At 44.2% G+C, this 22,612-nt stretch overlaps 1 protein-coding gene across 3 annotated transcripts in view; it reads left to right on the top strand.

The window, feature by feature from the left end:
* REEP1 (receptor accessory protein 1) overlaps positions 1 to 22,231 on the top strand; it is a 95,188-nt gene extending 72,957 nt beyond the window's left edge. For all 3 annotated transcript variants that reach the window (XM_040419272.1, XM_040419269.1, XM_040419270.1), the window contains one exon: positions 21,727 to 22,231. Coding sequence is in view for 1 of the 3 variants with exons in the window: in XM_040419269.1 (XP_040275203.1) it covers positions 21,727 to 21,798 (72 nt within the window). In the remaining 2 variants the exon portion in view is untranslated. The remainder of the gene's footprint in view (positions 1 to 21,726) is intronic.
* Positions 22,232 to 22,612: the final 381 nt, after the last annotated feature.

Here is a 22,612-nt window from a genome sequence, read left to right as displayed (position 1 = left end):
ACCATGTAATCATAAACCATATAAGTATATACTATAAACTCTTGACCACTAAACTCCAGGGATGTTAGACAGTACCCATTGCCACCCTAGACCTTGTATAATAGATATCATATCTTTATATACATAGGACATATTCTCAATCAAACCCAATAGGTTATTTGGAGAAATAAGGTCTAAGATTGAGTCAGTGTCTGGGCCGAAACTGTTCGGTACCGTGGTTGGCCAGTCTGACCCTGTCAGCCTGTTGCAGTTCATTCATAGTTGATAGACTTGGTATACATAGACAGGGCTGGAGACCTCTGGGTCTCAGACCAACCTGACCACCACAGTCACATATATTCATGTTGCCCTCTCAATTAAAGTGTTTGGGAGTTAAGGAGAACCCCTAAGCGTATGTTCACATGGCGGATTTTAACAAAGTCCATTGAATAGAGCTAAACCATGAGCAGACATCCGTCATGGCTTAAAGTGATGTCCATCCAGACACCACGCCAAAAAGGGACATATCTTTTCTTGGGGTGGTTGCAGCATTAAACCAGTGGCCCGCGGACTGCAGTGCTGCCTCCCATTGAAAACAATGGGACGCAGACACGATGCAGCCGCCACCTTGTGAATGGGCTGTCAGAGGTCAAGAGAAAGCACTGCTTCTTTTTGGCTGAATAAGATCACTAACTGGCTGGGTGGAGGCCTTCTAGGTCCCAAAGGCAGTGCAAAGTCCTGGGCATTTGCCGGATGGGTCCTTCATATGATCCTGCCCTGTACATAGGACATACAAGCTCTTTTCTGAAGAGTGAAGGGCTAACAGCCAGTCATTAGTCTGCTGAAGAAGTAGAGGAAGATTTCTATCTCCAAACTCTTTCTTGTGAGAGGCATAAATGATTCACACTGCTCATAAAAGAATGATAGCAATCAGACTGCCTAATGCATCATGCAAAGTAACCATATCCATAATTCTAATAATCAAAAAATGTAAGATATTTCCATTAACACAATCATGGAGAATAATGGAGAAATCCAACAATTCTTCAAGATATTTGACAGGAAATCAGCCAAGTACTTTGCAGAAGTCTGGTCAAACCTAATTAAAGTGGAGTTAAAGGAATGGTAAACCTATAAATTAAAAGTATAAAGCAAACAAACAAATATTACGGGAGACGTACAGGAAAACCACATGGATTACCCCTGTGAACTTTAAATTTGAGTGGTTGTCTCAAAAGCTAGCTCTGTGAGTAACTGATCGTTGTGGGTCGACACTCTGCCTGGAAAATTAAGTATTACCAAGTCCAAGCAAAAGAGCAAAAGCTGTTCTTTGTTACCAAACATGGGATCCCCTCTTAAGACATACATCTAGGGCATACGGAAAGGTGGGGACATAGCGTGATAACTACTTAAATATGGAGATACCACTACAACCAAATTAGACCAACTAAAGTGGCATTGTGTGACAGTGCCATGTTCTTCAGTAGGATCCATTTATCTACTAAGGTTCCTCTTTGGAAATGGCATGGCTGTATGCTTTATTTTATCAGGTGGCGAGGCTGAAATGGGCCAGGACCACTGGTTAGAAGAGGTTCACATACTTTTGGTTGTGTGACCCTATTCACTAGACAGCAGTTGCAACAAACTATCTTTGGGCTCTAACCCTTGAATGTGGAAGGTGTACTTTAAAATAAAAATAGCTCAGAGCATGGGGAGATGAGCATGTCGCTGCATAAACATCTCTTGCTTCTCCACAAACCTCCCAGGGATTCTTAGAATTTCCTGGGAATTGCTGGGCAGAATCCGTTGCTGTGTAACGTTATGAAGCCTTTATCCCAGCAACACAACAGCTTCGCAGTCCTGGCCCATCCATTTTCTTCAGGTGGACATTTCTCCAGTAATTGTCAATACGATATCATTATATCATGTGTACAGTCGTGGCCAAAAGTTTTGAGAATGAACAAATATTAGTTTTCACAAAGTTTGCTGCTAAACTGCTTTTAGATCTTTGTTTCAGTTGTTTCTGTGATGTAGTGAAATATAATTACACGCACTTCATACGTTTCAAAGGCTTTTATCGACAATCACATGACATTTATGCAAAGAGTCAGTATTTGCAGTGTTGGCCCTTCTTTTTCAGGACCTCTGCAATTCGACTGGGCATGCTCTCAATCAACTTCTGGGCCAACTCCTGACTGATAGCAACCCATTCTTTCATAATCACTTCTTGGAGTTTGTCAGAATTAGTGGGTTTTTGTTTGTCCACCCGCCTCTTGAGGATTGACCACAAGTTCTCAATGGGATTAAGATCTGGGGAGTTTCCAGGCCATGGACCCAAAATGTCAACGTTTTGGTCCCCGAGCCACTTAGTTATCACTTTTGCCTTATGGCACGGTGCTCCATCGTGCTGGAAAATGCATTGTTCTTCACCAAACTGTTGTTGGATTGTTGGAAGAAGTTGCTGTTGGAGGGTGTTTTGGTACCATTCTTTATTCATGGCTGTGTTTTTGGGCAAAATTGTGAGTGAGCCCACTCCCTTGGATGAGAAGCAACCCCACACATGAATGGTCTCAGGATGCTTTACTGTTGGCATGACACAGGACTGATGGTAGCGCTCACCTTTTCTTCTCCGGACAAGCCTTTTTCCAGATGCCCCAAACAATCGGAAAGAGGCTTCATCAGAGAATATGACTTTTCCCCAGTCCTCAGCAGTCCATCTGTCCCTGATGGTTTTTTTGGAGAGAAGTGGCTTCTTTGCTGCCCTTCTTGACACCAGGCCATCTTCCAAAAGTCTTCGCCTCACTGTGCGTGCAGATGCGCTCACACCGGCCTGCTGCCATTCCTGAGCAAGCTCTGCACTGGTGGCACTCCGATCCCGCAGCTGAATCCTCTTTAGGAGACGATCCTGGCGCTTGCTGGACTTTCTTGGACGCCCTGAAGCCTCCTTAACAAGAATTGAACCTCTTTCCTTGAAGTTCTTGATGATCCTATAAATTGTTGATTGAGGTGCAATCTTAGTAGCCACAATATCCTTGCCTGTGAAGCCATTTTTATGCAACGCAATGATGGCTGCACGCGTTTCTTTGCAGGTCACCATGGTTAACAATGATTTCAAACATCACCCTCCTTTTAACATGTCAAGTCTGCCATTTTAACCCAATCAGCCTGACATAATGATCTCCAGCCTTGTGCTCGTCAACATTCTCACCTGAGTTAACAAGACAATTACTGAAATGATCTCAGCAGGTCCTTTAATGACAGCAATGAAATGCAGTGGAAAGTTTTTTTTGGGATTAAGTTAATTTTCATGGCAAAGAAGGACTATGCAATTCATCTGATCACTCTTCATAACATTCTGGAGTATATGCAAATTGCTATTATAAAAACTTAAGCAGCAACTTTTCCAATTTCCAATATCTATGTAATTCTCAAAACTTTTGGCCACGACTGTAGGCTTTGTTACAATGTACATGTAATAGATATATCCAATAGAAGATAGCAACTCTGCCCATAGACAGAGAAGAAATGATGCCCATTGGTTCCAAAATGTCTGACAATGGTTAACTGTCCTCGGTCACCCGGTCACCAGACTTGGATAACAGTATTTCGAGCATGCCCCGTTCTCTCTTTACTCATCTATTTTTATGTTATTCTTATGGTTACGCACACGTGATTTCTGTCACTACTTAAAGGGGTTATCTCACAAAGAAAAGCCCCTTACAAATGAATGGCCAACCATGTAATACATGGCCAGGCCGAGTCAACCAGAACAGCAGGTGTTGAGATCCATTAGGCTTGGGGAGCTCATGATGATCTGGGTAAGCTGTCAAGCTGAAGGTACGTTACATGGTCAACCAACAGCCCATATATATCTGGGGCCAGTCCTGTTTGCAATCTAACATACAGGGGTAATGCAGTTTCTATGCATTTCCATCATTACTGCACCAATTCTATGCTACTTTATTAAGTTAAACTTTGCACCAGTTCCTCAAAAACATCGCCTGACCTAGCATGGTAAAAAAGTATTGTAATTATGCCAGGAAGCGCTATGACAGGCATGGTATGGATGAACGTGTAAGCCATAATCAGGTAGATAGGATCAGTTCTCTTTCTCACATTGTTTATATTATATTGTTTTATTATTTCATTTATATATTAGTAAAAAAAAAAAAACGGTTATTGCAACCTGGAAACCATCAGCAAGCAGGCTAGCTGCTGCTCTCAATCTTATCATGGCTTAATTTTAATTCCGTACATTTATACCATTAATAGATTGACTCTGTAACCAAAGAACAACCAAGTTTTCATGCTTACAGACTATGAATACCTTTGGGGCAATTTTTGTATAATTGCATTTTACCCATTTTGGGCTAAAAATCATTTTTATTAATTTCAAAGTTTAAAACTTTTCACCGTTTTTTGTCATAAAGGATTAAGGCCTCTTTCACACGAGCGTGTCCGGATAAGGTCCGGATGCGTTGCGGCAAACCCGCCCGAGTAGGTACGCAATTGCAGTCAGTTTTGCCTGCGATTGCGTTCCGTTGTTCAGTTTTTATCGCGCAGGTGCAATGCGTTTTGCACGCGCGTGATAAAAAACTGAATGTGGTACCCAGACCCGAACTTCTTCACAGAAGTTCAGGTTTGGGTTCAAGGTTGTGTAGATTGTATTATTTTCCCTTATAACGTGGTTATAAGGGAAAATAATAGCATTCTGAATACAGAATGCATAGTACAATAGGGCTGGAGGGGTTAAAAAATAAATAAAAAATGTAACTCACCTTAATCCACTTGTTTGCGCAGCCGGCATCTCTTCTGTCTTCTTTTGTGAGGAATAGGACCTTTGATGACGTCACTACGTTCATCACATGGTCCGTCACATGATCCATCACCAATAAAGATCGGGTCCCCATCCCGATCGTCTCCTAGCAAGTGCAACCGTGCGTGAAAATCGAACCGCATCTGCACTTGCTTGCGGATGCTTGCGATTTTCACGCAGCCCTATTAACTTCTATGGGGCCTGCGTCACGTGAAAAACGCACAAAATAGAGCATGCTGCGATTTTCACGCAACGCACAAGTGATGCGTGAAAATCACCGCTCATGTGCACAGCCCCATAGAAATGAATGGGTCCGGATTCAGTGCGGGTGCAATGCGTTCAACTCACGCATTGCACCCGCGCGGAAAACTCGCCCGTGTGAAAGGGGCCTAACTCTTGTCTAGCTGTGAGCATCTTACTTTCACTTTCAGCCATTATCTGCCAGCTATGTAGAGCCCTTATCTCTGAACTACTAACAGTTTATGAACACCTATTTAAAAAGGTCATATGAATGACCATTAGCCATAATTTGCTGGTGTAAAGTTGCAGCCGATTACAGCACAATCTGCTGACGGCAAATTAGGATTTAGGTGACAGCATTAACGATTCTATTACCAGATGAATGAGCCTTTTGTATGTTCATGTAATAAGATCGTTCGTGCGGTCACCTAAATCATTTACCGTCGGCAGATGGTGCCGTCTAAACAGCACTGTGCTGCTGGCAAACAATGATACTGTATGAGGACGAAGGATGGCAGTAACGATCACTCCTCCCCATACTGTGGAGGAGATTGCTGCATGTAACTGCAGCTTTCTCCTTCACTGACGAGCAGCGTTCCTTCTCGACAATCATCTGCTCCACGGAGCAGTGTAAAGGAGTCTTAAGCCATATTTTTATCAGTAAAATAAGAATTAAGCTCTAATAAGTGTTTATGAGGCATGGAGTTCAGAGATACGGAGCTGTAAGCTGAGTGGTATAAACAGAGCATGGTACTAGAGAATCTCAAGGCTGTACAGGGAAAGGGGATAACAATTTTTAATTAAGAGCAATTGAAAAGATGATTTTTAGCTGAAAATTAGTACAATGTAATAAAAAAAAAAATGCCCTTAAAGGTGTCTATAGCCTTCAAAGAGTTGTTCCATTACGGCAACACCTGCTAATATGTCCTATTAAGGCAAAAGGTATCTCTGAGGGTGTCTGCTGCTGGGATTCCTCTCTAATGTGCAACAGAGAGCTTTCACATTAAAGGGCTCAACACAACCACATATTACCAATATTGCTACCACATTGGTGTGGCTGCCGATAGACTGGTCCTTATTTAGATCCCACACATGCATTTTTATCACATATCAGAGGGGTTTTCAAATTGTTAATGACCTTGTGGTTTTGCATTTAAACACCATTTTTACATGCAAAACTGTGCGACCATTAACAATCAGTTTGAAAAATGTGGCTATACTTCTGCCATTCAAACAGTATGACCACATGGCATGGCCTTGACGCGGCTTAGACACGCCATTGCAGTATTCTGTTAACTAATTTGAAACAAATTATTTGGTGTTCATTGTTAATAGGTGTGTGGTTTTGTGGGTTACTGCAGCACTGCTCCCACCGAAGTGAATGGGAGCAGTGCTGCAGTAAGCCCCTCCGTCCACTGACACAACTGACAGAGCAATGCTGAGTTTTGGCGCCGGAGCTACTGCAGAACAGCTTATTGGTGGGGTTTCAGACCTCCACAGAGCATATTGATGGTCATCAATATAAGGAGTAGATAACCCCTTTAGTAGAATGCCGCTGTGACTTGCCACATGGTTCACACCATACAGAGGCCACATCTCAGCCGCGTCATGGGCATTTCTCAGTTGCTTCAGGGCTGACCTGTGTGGCTCTGCCCTTGGACAAGGAGGGTCAATAAGGTGTTATGAGCCAATCATTTGCAGAGCTCATTCACAGTGGGATACCATTAGGCACTCAGAGTGCTAAATAGAGATACAATAACTCATCTATCAGCAGCATGTTAATGGTTTCCATGTAGCAAAAAGAGAATTTTTCCACACAGAATAAAATCTAATATTAGGAAGCAGAAAATAAACATCTGTAAGTATAGATTCAACTATATTATAATTAAGTTTGTTAAAGGGGTTGGCCCATCTCTACCGGCTGGCGGGATACTGTGGGGCCTGTCAGTGCTCTTATGTTTCTTAAGCTATACTGTTTCCTTAAAGTACATAAGTAGATAGATAGATAGATAGGATAGTCTAAATTTGCTTACCGAAATTTATCTTTCCATGAGTCCAAAGGCAGCACAACACAAGGGGTTAATGTCTTGCTCCTCCCATCTAGGACATTAGATATATCATTAGTAAATCAGCCTAATTAACCCCCCTATAAAGGAGTCCACACCCACTAGGTGTCACGGGGTTCCGAAGGTGAACTCGGTCCCCCATCGCCCGCAGACCTGTTGCTTAGCTTTGGGAATGAGGATCTGTGTTTGACCTTATTCCCAGGGCGGCTTTACTAGCTGGGTGGCTCCCTGCTCCTAAGTCTGCCTTGAGCGCCGAGCTGATCACTCGGTGCTCGACTGGTTGGTCTGTCGGTCATGTGACGCTGGCCACGTCACATGACCCTCACTCCCCACTATAAATACAGGCAGCCTGCTGGCTACAGGTTGCCTGTTAATTTCTAGGTTCCTGGCTATTTGTTGGACTGCTGAATACTTACCTGATCCTGTTCCTTGACCATCCTTTTGCCTGATCCTCCTGTACTGCGCATCCGTCCTGGTATTGTGACCTCGGCTCCCACCTGACTACTCTCTTAGGACTCCTCTTGTACTTCTCTGCTCTCCTGGTATTTGACCCCGGCTTCTCCTGACCATTCTTTGCTTAAAGGGGTTATCCCATCATAATGATCACTGTTAAATCTGTTAATGATTTGACAGTGATCATTTTTGTAAATATACTTTATTAACAAATTCCCACCGATTAGGAGAAAATTCATCCCGACTTACCTTATTGTTGTGACTCGGTCTCCCCTGGTTACGACCACCGCTCTTCCGCAAGATCCCGATGGTCGCGCTTGCCCAGAAGACTTCTTCTTTTCTCCCGGCCGGGCCACTCGCTGTCCTGAACGCGCACGCTGCCGCGCATGCGCGACGGTGACTTCTTCCCGGCCAGAATAGTACAGAGCTGCGAACGCGCACGCCGGCTCTGTACTATACTGGCCAGAAATAAGTCACATTGCGCATGCGCGGCAGCGTGCGCGTTCAGTCCAGCGCGCGGCCCGGCCGGGAGAAGACTTCAATCAAGATGAGGCCCGCTCCCAGCCAGAATCCAGGAAGTGAACGCGCGGTGGCAGCAGGTAAGTATGAAACTGCTAAGTGGGATAACCCCTTTAATCCTTTGTACTTTGTAGCTTTCCTGGTATTGACTTGGTCCGTTCACGTCCTGTTGTTTGTCTGTCTGTCATCCCTGCACTTATTCCAAGTTAGGGATTGCCGTCCAGTTGTCCCCTGTCATTAGGACTCGCGAGGCAAGTAGGCAGGGCCAGGGGTAAGGGTGGAGCGCAGTGGTCACTTCCCTCCCCCCCTGTGTGTGTGTGTGTGTACGCGACCGTTACAGATTAACAGGCCCAATAACCACTGTATTATGAATCCTCTGGTGACCCTGACTGACTATGTCTCTAATCTGACGCAGATGGTGCAGGAGTTAGGGGAAAAACTCAGCTCTTTTGAGTTAGGGCAAGGCTCTTCCACTCCTCAGGCCTCCAGTCCGCATTTTGAGCCCCAGATTAAGCTCCCAGAAACCTTTTCTGGAGACCGGAAGAAGTTTCTCTCTTTTAAGGAGAGTTGCAAACTTTACTTCCGTTTGCGCCCCGTGTCCTCTGGGCCCGAGAGTCAATGCGTGGGCATTATCATTTCCCGATTACAGGGTGATCCCCAGGACTGGGCGTTCTCTTTACCTGCTGGCGCCAGTTGTTTATATTCTGTGGAGGGGTTCTTTCAGGCCCTAGGTACCCTCTATGATGAACCAGACAGGGCTCTAGTAGCCGAGACGGCTCTAAAGGCACTGGTTCAGGGCAATTTACCAGCGGAGGATTATTGCACCCAATTCAGAAGGTGGTGTGTCCCCTCAGGATGGAACGAACCAGCCCTAAAGAGTCAGTTCAGGTCAGGTCTGTCTGATAAATTAAAGGATCTTCTGGTCAGTTATCAACTTCCAGAGACCTTAGAGGAGATGATGACCCTTGTTGTCCGACTTGACCGACGGGTTAGAGAGAGACGACAGGAACAACAGTTCTCTTCCCCGATGGTGGTCCAGCCAGAGGCCTATCCCAGAGACAATGCTGAGGTCTCCACCGAGGAACCCATGCAGGTTGGCATGACCCGAGGGAATCTTCGCCGCAGACGTGGAGAATGCTTTTACTGTGGAGATTCTGACCATTGGATCAACCAGTGTCCTAAGAAGGTCCTCTCTGTCAAGTCTCCTAAGGCAAGGCAACCTAAAGACCAGGTACACCCTGAATTTTCTAAATGTAAGCTTTCGGTACCCATTACAATTTCTCTGGGAGTAGATAAATGGCCGGGTAAGGCCTTTATTGATTCTGGCTCAGTGGCTAGCTTTATTGACTCTGAGTATGCTGTAAGATTGGGTATTCCTATGTTTGCCTTACCAACTCCTATCCATGTCATGGCTATTGATGCTACTCCTCTTATTGGTGGTACGGTGAGCTTATGTACCTCGGAGATTTCTATAACCGTGGGTGTGTGCCACTCAGAGAGATGTTCGCTTCTAGTCCTGGAGAACCTACCTGCTGAGGTGGTTCTAGGGTTGCCTTGGCTCCGACTACATAACCCCACTATAGATTGGTCCAATGGGGAGTTGGTGAGATGGGGGCCTAAGTGTGACTCGTGCCTGTCCGTGGTACAGGCTGGGGTCTCAGTAAAGTCTGATACTTTACCCTCTGTTGTTAGAGAATATTCTGATGTATTCTCATCACCAACCCCGGAGGTTCTACCCCCCCATAGACCTTATGATTGTACCATAGAGCTAGTAGAGGGGGCCAAGTTTCCTAAAGGACGAATTTATAATCTTTCTATGCCCGAACGCAAGGCCATGGAAGATTATATTAAGGAGAGCCTTGGTAAAGGGCATATTAGACCTTCTGTCTCTCCTATGGGGGCGGGGTTTTTCTTCGTTAAGAAAAAAGATGGTGGTCTTAGGCCATGTATCGATTACCGGAGATTAAATAAAATCACTGTCCAGAATAGATACTCCCTCCCATTGATTCCGGATTTATTTAACCAGGTCCTGGGGGCAACCTGGTTTTCCAATATTGACCTGAAAGGGGCATACAATCTAATCCGAATCAAGGAGGGAGACGAATGGAAGACGGCGTTCAATACTCCGGTAGGACACTTTGAATATCAGGTGATGCCTTTTGGACTCAGCAATGCCCCAGCTGTGTTCCAAAACTTCATGAATGACATTCTTAGGGAGTTCTTAGGTAAATTTGTTATTGTCTATCTTGACGACATTTTGATATTCTCTCCTGACTTCGAATCCCATGTGTCTCATGTTAGACAAGTATTAGAGGTGTTGAGGGAGAATCAGCTATCCGCTAAACAAGAGAAATGTGTCTTTGGTGTGCAGGAGATTCTGTTTCTAGGGCATGTTCTGACTCCTCACGCCTTCAAGATGGATCCTGGTAAGGTACTAGCAATTAAGGAATGGGTAAGACCTTCATCCTTAAAGGCCTTACAACGGTTCTTAGGTTTCGCCAATTACTATCGTAAATTTATTATGAATTTTTCCGTAATTGCTAAACCGTTGACCGACCTTACTAAGAAAGGGGCGGATTTGGAGAATTGGTCTACTGAGGCCATTTCTTCATTTGAAAAATTAAAAAAGGCATTCAGTAGCGCTCCCATTCTGATCCAGCCTGATCAGGAGAAACCTTTTATTGTGGAGGTGGATGCGTCCGAGGACGGCGCAGGAGCAGTCCTTTCACAAGGTCCTGCTAGCCTCACTAATCTGAGACCATGTGCCTTCTTCTCCAGGAAATTCTCTCCCACGGAGAGAACTACGACATAGGGAATAGGGAGCTGCTGGCCATTAAATGGGCATTTGAGGAGTGGAGGCATTTTCTGGAGGGGGCAAGGCATTGTGTAACTGTTGTCACTGACCATAAAAACCTTATGTTCCTCGAGTCTGCTAAGAGGTTGAATCCCCGTCAAGCCAGATGGGCTCTGTTTTTTACTCGTTTTGATTTTTCCATCACGTTCAGGCAGGGAAGTAAAAATGTGAAGGCGGACGCATTATCTCGGAGCTTCCAGGCTTTTCAACCTACTGAGGTACCACCTGAATCCATCCTACCAGCAAAAATCTTCTTAGCAGCTCTTACCCAGGATATCTCGGCTCGCATTAGGTCGGAACAACATCTGGCACCGGTATCCACCCCAACAGATAAGTTGTTTGTTCCCGTACAATTTCGTCTCCAGCTGTTGGGTGAGTGTCACGATTCTGCCTTTTGTGGAAATCCGGGTGTTGAGGGCACTAAGGATCTGGTTTCTAGATCTTATTGGTGGCCCACTCTAACTAGGGATGTCAAGTCCTATGTGTCAGCCTGTGAGGTTTGTGCCAGGTCCAAGACACCTAGGACTCGCCCTGCTGGTAACCTACGACCCCTACCCATTCCCAGTAGACCCTGGTCCCATATCTCGATGGACTTTATAACTGACCTACCGCCGGCGGAGGGTAAGACTGTAGTGTGGGTAGTGGTGGATAGGTTTAGCAAGATGGTCCATTTCATTCCCCTGTCTAAACTCCCGAATGCCAAAACCCTGGCGTCTATTTTTGTGAAAGAAATTGTTTGATTGCATGGTATCCCGGATAATATTGTTTCTGACAGGGGTGTGCAGTTTGTGTCCAAATTCTGGAGGGCCTTCTGTCAAAAATGTAAAATTTCATTGTCTTTTTCCTCTGCCTACCACCCTGAGAGTAATGGGCAGACTGAACGCCTTAATCAGTCTGTCGAACAATTCTTGAGGTCGTATGTTGCTGATGACCAGCAATTATGGGTGAAGTTTCTTCCATTGGCTGAATTTGCTTTGAATAACCGTGTCAATTCTTCCGCTGGGGTCTCCCCTTTCTTTTGTAACCATGGTTTTCATCCCCGTTTTCATTCTGGGTCGTCCGTCTCCTCCTCTAACCGGATAAACTCTCCTCCGAACTGTGCACAGTTTGGGCCCGGGTTCAATCGAACCTAGAAAAGGCTCAATGTTCTCAGAAACTCAAGGCCGATAGGAGACGTTCAAGGGGGGTAAACTTTCAGGTTGGGGATAAAGTATGGTTGTCCTCCAAGAATCTATCTCTCAAGGTAACTTCTAAAAAATTTGCTCCTCGATTTATTGGACCATATAAGATCACGGAAGTGATTAACCCGGTATCTTTTAGGTTGGAGCTGCCCGAGTCATTCCACATTCATAATGTGTTCCATAAATCTCTGCTTAAAAAATATTTTGAACCGGTAGTACCATCAAAAGCCTCACCTCCGCCGGTTCTTGTTAATGATGCTGTCGAGTATGTGGTGTCTAAAATAGTGGATGTCAGGAAGGTGCGTAATTCCTTGCAGTACCTGATTCACTGGAAGGGGTATGGACCTGAAGAGAGATCTTGGGTACCTGCCAGGGAGGTTCATGCTCCTAGACTTGTTCGTAAATTTCATTTAGAACACCCTGAAAAGCCATCGCCTGAAGTCTTGGGTCCGGTGGCCCCTCGTAAAAGGGGGGGTACTGTCACGGGGTTCCGAAGGTGCACTCGGTCCCCCATCGCCCGCAGACCTGTTGCTTAGCTTTGGGAATGAGGATCTGTGTTTGACCTTATTCCCAGGGCGGCTTTACTAGCTGGGTGGCTCCCTGCTCCTAAGTCTGCCTTGAGCGCCGAGCTGATCACTCGGTGCTCGACTGGTTGGTCTGTCGGTCATGTGACGCTGGCCACGTCACATGACCCTCACTCCCCACTATAAATACAGGCAGCCTACTGGCTACAGGTTGCCTGTTAATTTCTAGGTTCCTGGCTATTTGTTGGACTGCTGAATACTTACCTGATCCTGTTCCTTGACCATCCTTTTGCCTGATCCTCCTGTACTGCGCATCCGTCCTGGTATTGTGACCTCGGCTCCCACCTGACTACTCTCTTAGGACTCCTCTTGTACTTCTCTGCTCTCCTGGTATTTGACCCCGGCTTCTCCTGACCATTCTTTGCTTAATCCTTTGTACTTTGTAGCTTTCCTGGTATTGACTTGGTCCGTTCACGTCCTGTTGTTTGTCTGTCTGTCATCCCTGCACTTATTCCAAGTTAGGGATTGCCGTCCAGTTGTCCCCTGTCATTAGGACTCGCGAGGCAAGTAGGCAGGGCCAGGGGTAAGGGTGGAGCGCAGTGGTCACTTCCCTCCCCCCCTGTGTGTGTGTGTGTACGCGACCGTTACACTAGGTAGATGTGTTTTTTCCAAGCAATGTCTTTTTCAGGGAGGGATATTTGTGCTGCCTTTGGACTCAAGGAAAGATAAATTTCGGTAAGCAAATTTAGACTTTCCTTATCGTTCTACAGGCAGCACAACACAAAGCGATTTGAAAAGCAGTATTAAACAAGGGGGAGGTCGAAATCGCAGCCTTAATAATCACTTGTCTGTCAAAGGCTGAATCGCAAGCACCAGATACATCCAACTTATATTGTTTTGTAAAGATGCATGGAGAAGACCATGTAGAGGCTCTCCATAATTGATCCAATGTTTTTTTTTTCCTCTTTCCTCTGCCCAAGCGACTAAGTGGACTGAGATGAGTGTGCTGTAACTCCACCTGGTAACCTGGAGTACTCGGAATTTAGAAGCAGACTTTAATAGTATGCTTAATCCAAGCAGTGTAGGCTTGCTGGCTTTTATACTTCTCTATATAAACAGCTGGTTCTCCAATGAAGCTTGTCTTGTTCAGCTGATTCTGACAGATAAATTTCTTAACTTACATTCATGTCAGATGAGAGCTTTGGTAGGATATAGGGCATCAACCTTAAAATCGAGTCTTCTTGATGTTCTTTCAGATATGGCCCTTGCAAAGTCTGACACCTTCTTGGCTGATGCACATGCCACCAGAATTGAAAACTTCCAAGATACCAACCTTACTGGTGCTTCTGTAAGAGGCTGAAATAGAGATTTAACCAGGGTCTTGAGGAGAACAGCCCGATCCCAGGCTGGAATAGGAGGCTTAACCGATTAAATTAAATTGAATAAAGAACGTAAAAAAAATTATGAATGCACGAAAGCTCCATGTCTCGGATGATGTTGCAAAAAGCTGGAAGTTATGAATAAACGTCCGACTGGCTTGATTCCAAACTAAGGAGCATATAGGTGACCCCTATAAAACCCTAAGAGCTCACCCTGACTACTAAGCACATACAAGGGTCTCAGAGGTAGACGATTGTATGCCCACGTACCTAAGACTGTGTGACACCTGAAAACCATATAATAGTGAGGGGACACGACCACCGGCTCCCTGCACTTCATACGGAGGGAGTCAGGGTCACCTAAAATCAAGCCAGCAAGGAAACACAATACATGAAAGGACTTATCTGAACAAGCAGCAGCAGACGCCTCCAGCAGTGAACACTTCAATCCAGGAAGTAGTATAGACCAGTGAGGCAGTATGGGAGGAAATATAAAGGAAAGAGGATTAGTCTAAATAGGTGACACCTGGGAGAAGGAAATGAGATGAGAAAGTGAAACCAAAACAAAGAACATCATGCAAGAGGTAGAGAAGGACGTCTGTCAGACCTTCTCACAGAACTGGCGGTGACACTCCATCTATGCAAGCAGTGGGGGTCATGAAATGCACTCTTACAGTGTTGGATTTTAACACAAACTGGAAACCTTCCTGTAAAAAAATATAAGACTTCAGACCGATCAGGGTTCTGCAAAGTTTCCTCCACCACATCTTACAAGCCCTTCTCCAGTCCTGAACTGTCAGATTCCAGGCTATAAGCTGAAACATCGCTGGATTCTGTAGGCCTGCTTGAATCAGAAGGTTCGGCTGGACTGTATCTCCAATAATTTCCCCTCGAAAGTTGTAACCAGTGAGGGATCATGCCCTCTTGGCCAGATGAGCACTATGGCTATGGCTGAGACTCTTGTCTTATTTTCCTGAGCACTCAGGATATGAGAGGAAATGGAGGAAAATTTTGATGAAAAATTCCTTCCCAACTGAAAGGCCATCTATTCTTTCTGGTGGATCGGCTAGATTCAGGGAGCAGAAATTCTTGAGCTTTGTATAGGAGGCTTTCCCCTTAGCATCTAAATGGGGGTACCCCATCTGCACACAATCTGTTAAAAATACAGTCACTGAGACTTCAATTGTGACCTACTTAACAGATCCGTCTGAATATTCAGAATACCTTGAATGTGGATGGCTGTCTACGGTTTGACATTCCACTGCCCAAGTCAAAATGTGACTGCATTGACTGTACCATGGATCAGAGCGAGTCCTGTGCCAATTGTTGATATAGCACATGGTGGAGATTATCTGTTTGCTCCCCCCACTGACTGATTCTTGAGCCTCCCCTAAATGAAGAGTTAGATATATTGCTCCCAGGTCTCTGATATTGGATCACATACATCTCTTGAGGAGACCACCTCCCTTGAACTCAAAGAATGTGGAAGTGTACTTCCCGACCAGAGTTATCGGAATGGCCACAAAAATCTACTTTGTTCAGTATTTCCTGGGCGAAGCCATCAATACAGGTCTTCCCGAGTTTCTGGTTTGGTCACCACAAGACGAACCAGACCTGATAAACATTGGTTTCTTCCTATGTACACTAATGCCCATGTTACGGCTTCTATCTGAGAGGTCAGGAAAGTATATATTTGTAGACAGAGCGGCTGCCTGGCCTGATAGCGATCTGGACTAGCGACAGGAGCTGCGGTTGACCGGGGAGGGGGGGGATGCTTGCACAGAAGTCGCTGGGGGGAGCCCTGTTCAAATATATGCTGTGGGGCCCAGTTATTTCTAGTTACTCCACTGGCACTTGGTGATGGGACCTTAGAACTCACATCCACCTTGATTTCTGGATCCGCTCCTGTGAGTGCTTAAGCAACCAGTTTCTGGAGTCTAACTGAAAGCTAAGGCCTGAGTTAGTCCCACCACTTAGTAAAAACACCAGATGATGAAACCAAAGGCCAGTGAATTGAAGATGAGATACCTTGGTGAGTGATGGCCAACTTGAGAACTTGCAATGGGTTGGCAGTAACGTGCATATAAGTATATACTGTATGAGATCTTGGCTATAAAATCGTCCTGCTGGTGAATGTTACATCATGAAATTGTTCCGAGAAGGTATTTATTTAAACACTTCAGATCTATCCTCCATCTTACGTGTGGCTTTGGCACTGCATACACTCTTGAAAAGACCCCAGAAATTTCCTGGGAAAGAGGTCAAGATTTTTCTGTGAAGTCCTGAAACAACCACCATATGAGGCTTTGTGAAGGGTTGACCATTTTACCTTGGGGGGCAACTTCTTTAACCTGAGGGAGTGACCTGGGTAAAAGATTCTATCTAGGAGTCTGACGTAATTCTTGCCAAATTTGAGAAAAGGTTCTGTAATCCCACCGGAAGCCTGGTGTCCTAAATTTGAGGTTTCCCCGTTCCAAATTTCTACTTTCTAGTGCTTGGAGAGCCTGAACACTTAGAACTTACTCTTCTCTATCTGTTCCTTTGGAGCCCCTCTTAGGTGATCTGGAATGAAAATGACAAGAATGAAACTAGACCTAGAGGTATATTGTGGAAAGGAGACCCCTCTTTAACAACGATTAATTCTATTTAGAATAAATTTTGTGAGGAAAAAAATTGCGCTAACAGAATGTCCCTCTGCACAGAGTGTCTATGGGGATCACATGATCTGAGAGGGACATTCAGGGCCCATTCACATGAAATAATTCTTTCATTCCGACGCGTCCTGCGATTTGCAGATCCCATGCGGACCCATTATTACAATGGGACTGTGATACACGGACAGAGCATAGTGTGACGTGCACATCCGCACATCCATTTCACAGCCCCCGAAAGAGATAGAAAATGTCCCACCCTTTTCCATATTGCGGACAAGAGTGGGCATTACCACATAGGGCAGGAAGTTCTGAACCGCTAATGCAGAATGCACACGATGGAACGGTGTCCTATGGATCTGCAACTTGTGGTCTGCAAAATTGGATATGGTTCTATGAATGGACCCCCAATCTTAGTGACTAGGCGAGATTTCATGGAGAAGCAATCCCTATGTTACTAGGAGCCAAAGAAGCTTTGCTCTCCGCCATAGATAAGGAATTACTATGTTTCAGAAGGAAGCAATCTTTCTGACTATAAGGTTAACCTGACAGGCAGAAAAAAGTCTTCCTAGACAGACCGGTCACAGGAATATTACCTTAGGGGGGTTACCCCGCTAAAGTGAGACTGCAGGATCCGTAAGACACGGCTGCAATCTAGCTCCCACATAATGTTACCTGTCTGGCTGGAACCACACTCCTGCCATACTCTCTCTCTCTCCCCCCCCCCCCCTCCATTTTAGGCTTATCCCCTCTGGGTGCAACCATTTCAAGGTGAGATAGCACAGCTTTTAATAATGAAGTTAAATGAAGGTAAATGAAGGTACGCCATCATGAAACAAAGATCTTGCAAATTGCCCCTGTTCACAGAAACAGAGTACACATCCAGGTGGGATGAGGCAGGAGATAAGGTAAAGAAGTTGGAAATAAGCGAGGTCTTATAGAGATATGAGCAGAAAGGACCAGGGAGTGAAAGCTTCTGACCGCTGAGAAGTAAACCAGTCCACAATGTCTGCACTGGAGACCTTCAGCTGGGAGGCAATGGTGAAGACATCTCCTACATTGTCCACAGTTGGTGCAGACTTCTCCTACATTGTCCACAGTTGGTGCAGACTTCTCCTACATTGTCCACAGTTGGTGCAGACTTCTCCTACATTGTCCACAGTTGGTGCAGACTTCTCCTACATTGTCCACAGTTGGTGCAGACTTCTCCTACATTGTCCACAGTTGGTGCAGACTTCTCCTACATTGTCAACAGTTGGTGCAGACTTCTCCGACATTGTCCACAGTTGGTGCAGACTTCTCCGACATTGTCCACAGTTGGTGCAGACTTCTCCGACATTGTCCACAGTTGGTGCAGACTTCTCCGACATTGTCCACAGTTGGTGCAGACTTCTCCGACATTGTCCACAGTTGGTGCAGACTTCTCCGACATTGTCCACAGTTGGTGCAGACTTCTCCGACATTGTCCACAGTTGGTGCAGACTTCTTCGACATTGTCCACAGTTGGTGCAGACTTCTCCGACATTGTCCACAGTTGGTGCAGACTTCTCCGACATTGTCCACAGTTGGTGCAGACTTCTCCGACATTGTCCACAGTTGGTGCAGACTTCTCCGACATTGTCCACAGTTGGTGCAGACTTCTCCGACATTGTCCACAGTTGGTGCAGACTTCTCCGACATTGTCCACAGTTGGTGCAGACTTCTCCGACATTGTCCACAGTTGGTGCAGACTTCTCCGACATTGTCCACAGTTGGTGCAGACTTCTCCTACATTGTCCACAGTTGGTGCAGACTTCTCTTACATTGTCCACAGTTGGTGCAGACTTCTCCTACATTGTCCACAGTTGGTGCAGACTTTTCCTACATTGTCCACAGTTGGTGCAGACTTCTCCTACATTGTCCACAGTTGGTGCAGACTTCTCCTACATTGTCCACAGTTAGTGCAGACCTCTCCTACATTGTCCACAGTTGGTGCAGACTTCTCCTACATTGTCCACAGTTGGTGCAGACTTCTCCTACATTGTCCACAGTTGGTGCAGACTTCTCCTACATTGTCCACAGTTGGTGCAGACTTCTCCTACATTGTCCACAGTTGGTGCAGACTTCTCCTACATTGTCCACAGTTGGTGCACACTTCTCCTACATTGTCCACAGTTGCTGCACATACTAACATTTATGGCTTTATGGGATTCTTTGCAGAGTTCTGTAATTGTAACATAATAATTCGCTCACACATACATACAAGCTACAGATGAGCCATTCCCAGACCCAGGATCCTTAGAGCTGCTGTGATTCCGCTGCTGCAGTAATATCTCACACTCTGCAGAGCCACAGATGTATCTGAGCTAAAAACGACTGATAACACATGGCGCAGAGCTATTTCATAGCATTTTGACAAACTATTGAAATACTTTGAAAGAGTTAGTTAACCTCTTGTGACCTTTTTTAATTAACATGTTACCCATGATGTTTAGCTCAGCTGCACCTGTATACTTCTACTCCAAATTGGCTCCTGAGATGGAGACACTGCTACAAACATGAAGGCAATAACAGTTCTTGTAACAGCCGAACCAGCACTTCTCACAGGGGCACACCCGGAAACATACATAGATAGTTTACATGGAACACCCCATGCATATGAGAAACTCACCAAGAACCTCCAATATAAATCTCAGCTCAATCCTCCCATGGAATCCCCCGATGGGAGAAATAAATCCTGGAAACCACTTCCAGTTCAGTAATGACCTGCAGTTAACTTTGGAGCACACCTCCAACTCTATAGCATGCATATAACAATGGACACTCTCCCAGCACCTCATCTGATATTCTGGAAACCACTTCCAGCTCTATAGTATCAGGCTTAACAACCATACTGACCTTAAGAGCAGCAGGAGCCTCTGCATGTGTGAGCGTCATAGTCCTAGACAGAAGGAAAAAACACATCTTTATAGGGGGGTTAATTAGTCTGATTTAAGGCCTCTTGCACACGGCCGTTGTGGTTCCGTTCCGTGCATTGGGGACCGCAATTTGCAACGGCCGGGATGGCTCCAGACCCATTCAACTTGAATGGGCCCGTGATCCGTCCGTTCTGCAAAAAGATAGAACAAGCTCTATTTTTTGGGCGGAACGCAAGCATGGATCGGAACCCCACGGGAAGCACTCCGTAGTGCTTTCGTCGGGGTTCCGTTCCGTACTTCCGTTTCGCACCAGCATCTCCGGATTTGTGGACCCATTCAAGTGAATGGGTTCGCATCCGAATACACACGGCCGGTGCCCCGTGTATTACCGGAACCTCTGTATGCGGCCAGCAATACGGCCACGGGAGCACAACGGTCGTGTGCAAGAGGTCTTACTAATGATTTATCTTCTGTCCTAGACATGAGGAGCAAGACATTAACCCTTTGTGTTGTGCTGCCTGTAGGACGATAAGGAAAGATAGATAGATATATATTAGATAGATAGATAGATAGGATGAGGCAGTACTCCAAAGTTAGTGTATGGGTGATGGACCCATTTATTCTCAAGGCAACAGGTCCATCATTTATACACTAGCTTTGGAGTACTGCCTCATCTTTGATATTTGGATCTTTTAGTGGACAACTGCCTATTGTCCTGGAGGGATTGCACCCAACATCACTTCATCGACTGCTGTTTCTTTTGTGTTTTTTAGATAGATAGATAGATAGATAGATAGATAATAAATAGATAGATAGATAGATAGATAGATAGATAGATAATAGATAGATAGGAGATAGGTAGATAGATAGATAGATAATAGATAGATAATAGATAGATGATAGATAGATAGATAATAAATAGATAGATAGATAGATAGATAATAGATAGATAGATAGATAGATAATAAATAGATAGATAGATAGATAGATAGATAGATAGATAGATAGATAGATAGGAGATAGGTAGATAGATAGATAGATAATAGATAGATAGATAGATAGATAGATAGATAGATAGATAGATAGATAGATAGATAGATAGGAGATAGGTAGATAGATATGTCCCCATCCCCCAACCTACCCAATTATTTCCCACTTGCTTTGGCAATGCTAAAATGTATTTAGTCCTGCCAATAAAGCTGATTTGATTTGATTTGATTTATTTGATAGATAAATAGATAGATAGATAATAGATAGATAATAGATAGATAGGAGATAGATAGATAATAGATAGATGATAGATAGATAGATAGATAGATAGATAGATGATAGATAGATAGATAGATAGATAATAGATAGATAATAGATAATAGATAGATAATAGATAGATAATAGATAGATAGATAGGAGATAGATAGATAGATAGATAATAGATAGATAATAGATAGATAATAGATAGATAATAGATAGATAGATAGGAGATAGATAGATAGATAGATAGATAGATAATAGATAGATAATAGATAGATAATAGATAGATAGATAGATAGATAGATAATAGATAGATAATAGATAGATAGATAATAGATAGATAATAGATAGATAATAGATAGATAATAGATAGATAGATAATAGATAGATAATAGATAGATAATAGATAGATAATAGATAGATAGATAGATAGATCGATAGATAGATAGATAGGAGATAGATAGATAGATAGATCGATAGATAGATAGGAGACAGAAAGATAGATAAAGGATCCACAGAAAGCACAGCACTCCCAGATTTACTGAATACTCAGCGATGATTTATTCACCCATCCATGTAACAGAGAAACGTTTTTGCAACACTGTTACATGGATGGGTGAATAAATCATCGCTGTGTATTCAGTAAATCTGGGAGTGCTGTGCTTTCTTTGGAATTTTATAAACTTATTCCAGGATCAGGAATTTAACTGTTGGCACACCATACACATTTTCATGTTGGGCTTAAACAGTGCTTAGATAGATCTAAAATAGATGATTAACCCTTAGAAATCACAGAAATCTCTGTACATAGATATGAGATAGATATTAGTAGATAAGATACATAGACAGATATAGATAAATAGATATATTTTAAATATTGTATTGTATAATTTTTCCTGTATCCTTTGTTCTTCAGCCTCCGCCCAGAGTCCATAAGCCTCGATTCAGGAAGAAAATTACCTCTGCCTCTAACACAGAAACTGCATGAATGCAGCCAACATCAAGAACCACAGAATGTCTCTTCACTGCCTTAAAGGAGCAATTTGCACCATGTGACAAGGTGGCGCTAGAATTCACAAAAACGAAACAAATCAGCCATGACTTCCCCCGAATCCTTTACCTCCCTCATCATATCTGTCAGTGTTCAGCTTTCAGTACGCAGCTGCTTGAAACTGCTCCAAGAACCTATGAAGACATGAGCTTTCTGACTGATTGTGAGCCCTGCTGGGACCTTGCAGCCCCCTGAGCCTACGACGTGGAAGCTGCCGTTGTCCTGAGCAGTGCCCGTCCGCGTCCTGATGCCCATCTTAAGTATTGGTTTATTGATGACAATGAATAGCCATGTGTGTCGGAAATCTCTTCTCTGTACCTGCTACATCTTTACTTTTTGTTTGTATAAATTATGATTGTCTTTTTTTATGTCTCGGCTTCACCTGTGATCTTTAGGCAATGCGGGTAGGTTTACCCCGGTGGACTAGTCCGAAATTACGTTCCAGATGGAATGAACAGCTGTCAGGTAGTAGTATGAGGGTCGAAAAAGAGGCTCTGGTTTGGTTTCCAGAAACAGCGCCACACTTAAAAAGCAGTCTGACATTTTTACGGGATATTCTCGCCAAATCTTTTTGTATTTTAGAGTACCACTTGAAGTACCACTTTCCACCATTATGGTCAGGAAAAATAATCCATAGATGTGCAACAGCACCACCAATTCTCATACAATTTAAAAGAGCATGTCACAATGTACCTGAGTAATAAACCAAATAAAAGTTAATAGACCTTCCATTCAAGAGACAAAGTGAAGT

Source organism: Bufo bufo, chromosome 2 (assembly GCF_905171765.1).
Source record: "Bufo bufo chromosome 2, aBufBuf1.1, whole genome shotgun sequence".
Lineage (NCBI taxonomy): Eukaryota > Metazoa > Chordata > Amphibia > Anura > Bufonidae > Bufo > Bufo bufo.
Note: the sequence above shows the minus strand (reverse complement) of the source record. Positions and strands in the feature narration are given on the sequence as shown.